The sequence below is a fragment of the Salmo salar genome, unplaced genomic scaffold, assembly GCF_965601325.2.
Source record: "Salmo salar unplaced genomic scaffold, fSalSal1 ptg000152l, whole genome shotgun sequence".
NCBI lineage: Eukaryota > Metazoa > Chordata > Actinopteri > Salmoniformes > Salmonidae > Salmo > Salmo salar.
In genome coordinates this window covers 1,877,501-1,880,000 of record NW_027675323.1, presented here as the reverse complement: position 1 = coordinate 1,880,000, position 2,500 = coordinate 1,877,501, and the positions used below count along the sequence as shown (strand labels likewise).

Genomic DNA, 2,500 nt, shown 5'->3' with positions numbered 1-2,500 from the left:
ACCAGCTGGAGGAGGGGACGTCTATGGTAGTGGAGTTATTATTATACCAGCTGGAGGAGGGGACGTCTATGGTAGTGGAGTTATTATTATACCAGCTGGAGGAGGGGACGTCTATGGTAGTGGAGTTATTATTATACCAGCTGGAGGAGGGGACGTCTATGGTAGTGGAGTTATTATTATACCAGCTGGAGGAGGGGACGTCTATGGTAGTGGAGTTATTATTATACCAGCTGGAGGAGGGGACGTCTATGGTAGTGGAGTTATTATTATACCAGCTGGAGGAGGGGACGTCTATGGTAGTGGAGTTATTATTATACCAGCTGGAGGAGGGGACGTCTATGGTAGTGGAGTTATTATTATACCAGCTGGAGGAGGGGACGTCTATGGTAGTGGAGTTATTATTATACCAGCTGGAGGAGGGGACGTCTATGGTAGTGGAGTTATTATTATACCAGCTGGAGGAGGGGACGTCTATGGTAGTGGAGTTATTATTATACCAGCTGGAGGAGGGGACGTCTATGGTAGTGGAGTTATTATTATACCAGCTGGAGGAGGGGACGTCTATGGTAGTGGAGTTATTATTATACCAGCTGGAGGAGGGGACGTCTATGGTAGTGGAGTTATTATTATACCAGCTGGAGGAGGGGACGTCTATGGTAGTGGAGTTATTATTATACCAGCTGGAGGAGGGGACGTCTATGGTAGTGGAGTTATTATTATACCAGCTGGAGGAGGGGACGTCTATGGTAGTGGAGTTATTATTATACCAGCTGTATCTGTTGTCAGAGCAGAACAGACACCAGGACTTGTCATTGTATCCAATCCTACAGTCACCCCATCCTCTCCTGCTGATTCCTTTATATGTGACTCCTATACCAGCCCCCATTCTCCCACTCCACTCTACCTCCCAGTAACAGCGCCCAGTCAGACCCTCTCTACACAGCACCTGGTACCAGTTGGTGAATCTGTCTGGATGGTCAGGATATGGTTGGTCTTGGTCTGTACAGGTCACCTTTCTGTTCCCTTCAGACAGAGAGAGGTGTGTGTGTGCTGTGTTTGGGTCCAGTGTGAGCTGACAGGAATCTGGGAGAAGAGCAGAGACCAATGAGGGGAGTCAGAACAATAAGTTAAGTCAGATACTGTATCTACCCTGTCTTTGATTAGAGCACAGCAGAGATCAAATCAGAGAAATATGAGGAGTCAGATAGATACCCAGTCTTTGATTAGATCTACTATTGCTATATATTTCTAGAGGGATTGTTAGGAGTGGCAGTAAAAAGAGACTGTTAGTTACTTCACAATAAAGAGACTCACATTGTAACAACTGTTCTCTGGTCTTGGGCTCTGGAGGCAGAACAACCTCCACTATATTCACTACAGACACACAAACACATTGACAGAGAGAGGGAATGTTATCATCATACCATATTCCACATGTATATGACTAGTAGGGAACTTTCAATGGTCTAAAGTTGATGTTCTGATTGTTTTCAACACACCTGTAGTGGAGATCTTGGTCCATTCTCCTTTAACCTGTTGGGTCTAGGGGGCAGCATTTGCACGTCTGGATAAAAAAAATGTACCCGATTTAATCTGGTTACTAATCCTACCCAGTAACTAGAATATGCATATACTTATTATATATGGATAGAAAACACTCTAAAGTTTCCAAAACTGTTTGAATGGTGTCTGTGAGTATAACAGAACTCATTTGGCAGGCAAAACCCTGAGACATTTTCTGACAGGAAGTGGATACCTGATGTGTTGTATTGACTTTAAACCTATCCCATTGAAAAACACAGGGGTTTAGGAATATTTTGGCACTTCCTATTGCTTCCACTAGATGTCACCAGCCTTTACAAAGTGTTTTGAGTCTTCTGGAGGGAGATCTGACCGAACAAGAGCCATGGAACGGTGATGTCCCATTAGACACCTGGCGCGCTACTTCATGTTGGGTACCCTCGTTCCAATACGTTATAAAAGACTATGCATTCGTCCACCTTGAATATTATTCATGTTCTGGTTAAAAAAGGCCCTAATGATTTATGCTATACAACGTTTGACATGTTTGAACGAACGGAAATATATTTTTTCCCCTCGTTCATGACGAGAAGTCCGGCTGGCTTACATCATGTGCTAACGAGACGGAGATTTTTGGACATAAATGATGAGCTTTTTTGAACAAAACTACATTCGTTATGGACCTGTGATACCTGGAAGTGACATCTGATGAAGAGAATCAAAGGTAATGGATTATTTACATAGTATTTTCGATTTTAGATCTCCCCAACATGACGTCTAGTCTGTATCGCAACGCGTATTTTTCTGGGCACAGTGCTCAGATTATTGCAAAGTGTGATTTCCCAGTAAGGTTATTTTTAAATCTGGCAAGTTGATTGCGTTCAAAAGATGTAAATCTATAATTCTTTAAATGACAATATAATATTTTACCAATGTTTTCTAATTTTAATTATTTAATTTGTGACGCTGACTTGACTGC

At 42.5% G+C, this 2,500-nt stretch overlaps 1 protein-coding gene across 1 annotated transcript in view; it reads right to left on the bottom strand.

Annotated features, from left to right (window-relative positions):
• LOC123741802 (uncharacterized) overlaps positions 1-2,500 on the bottom strand; it is a 3,655-nt gene that overhangs the window by 492 nt on the left and 663 nt on the right. Inside the window, exons 2-4 of the mRNA XM_082971068.1 lie at positions 1,500-1,564; positions 1,315-1,374; positions 1-1,083 (exon numbers count right to left, since the gene is read on the bottom strand). The exon at positions 1-1,083 is cut by the window's left edge and continues 492 nt beyond it. Coding sequence (XP_082827194.1) covers positions 1-886 — 886 coding nt within the window. The 5' untranslated portion in view covers positions 887-1,083; positions 1,315-1,374; positions 1,500-1,564. The remainder of the gene's footprint in view (positions 1,084-1,314; positions 1,375-1,499; positions 1,565-2,500) is intronic.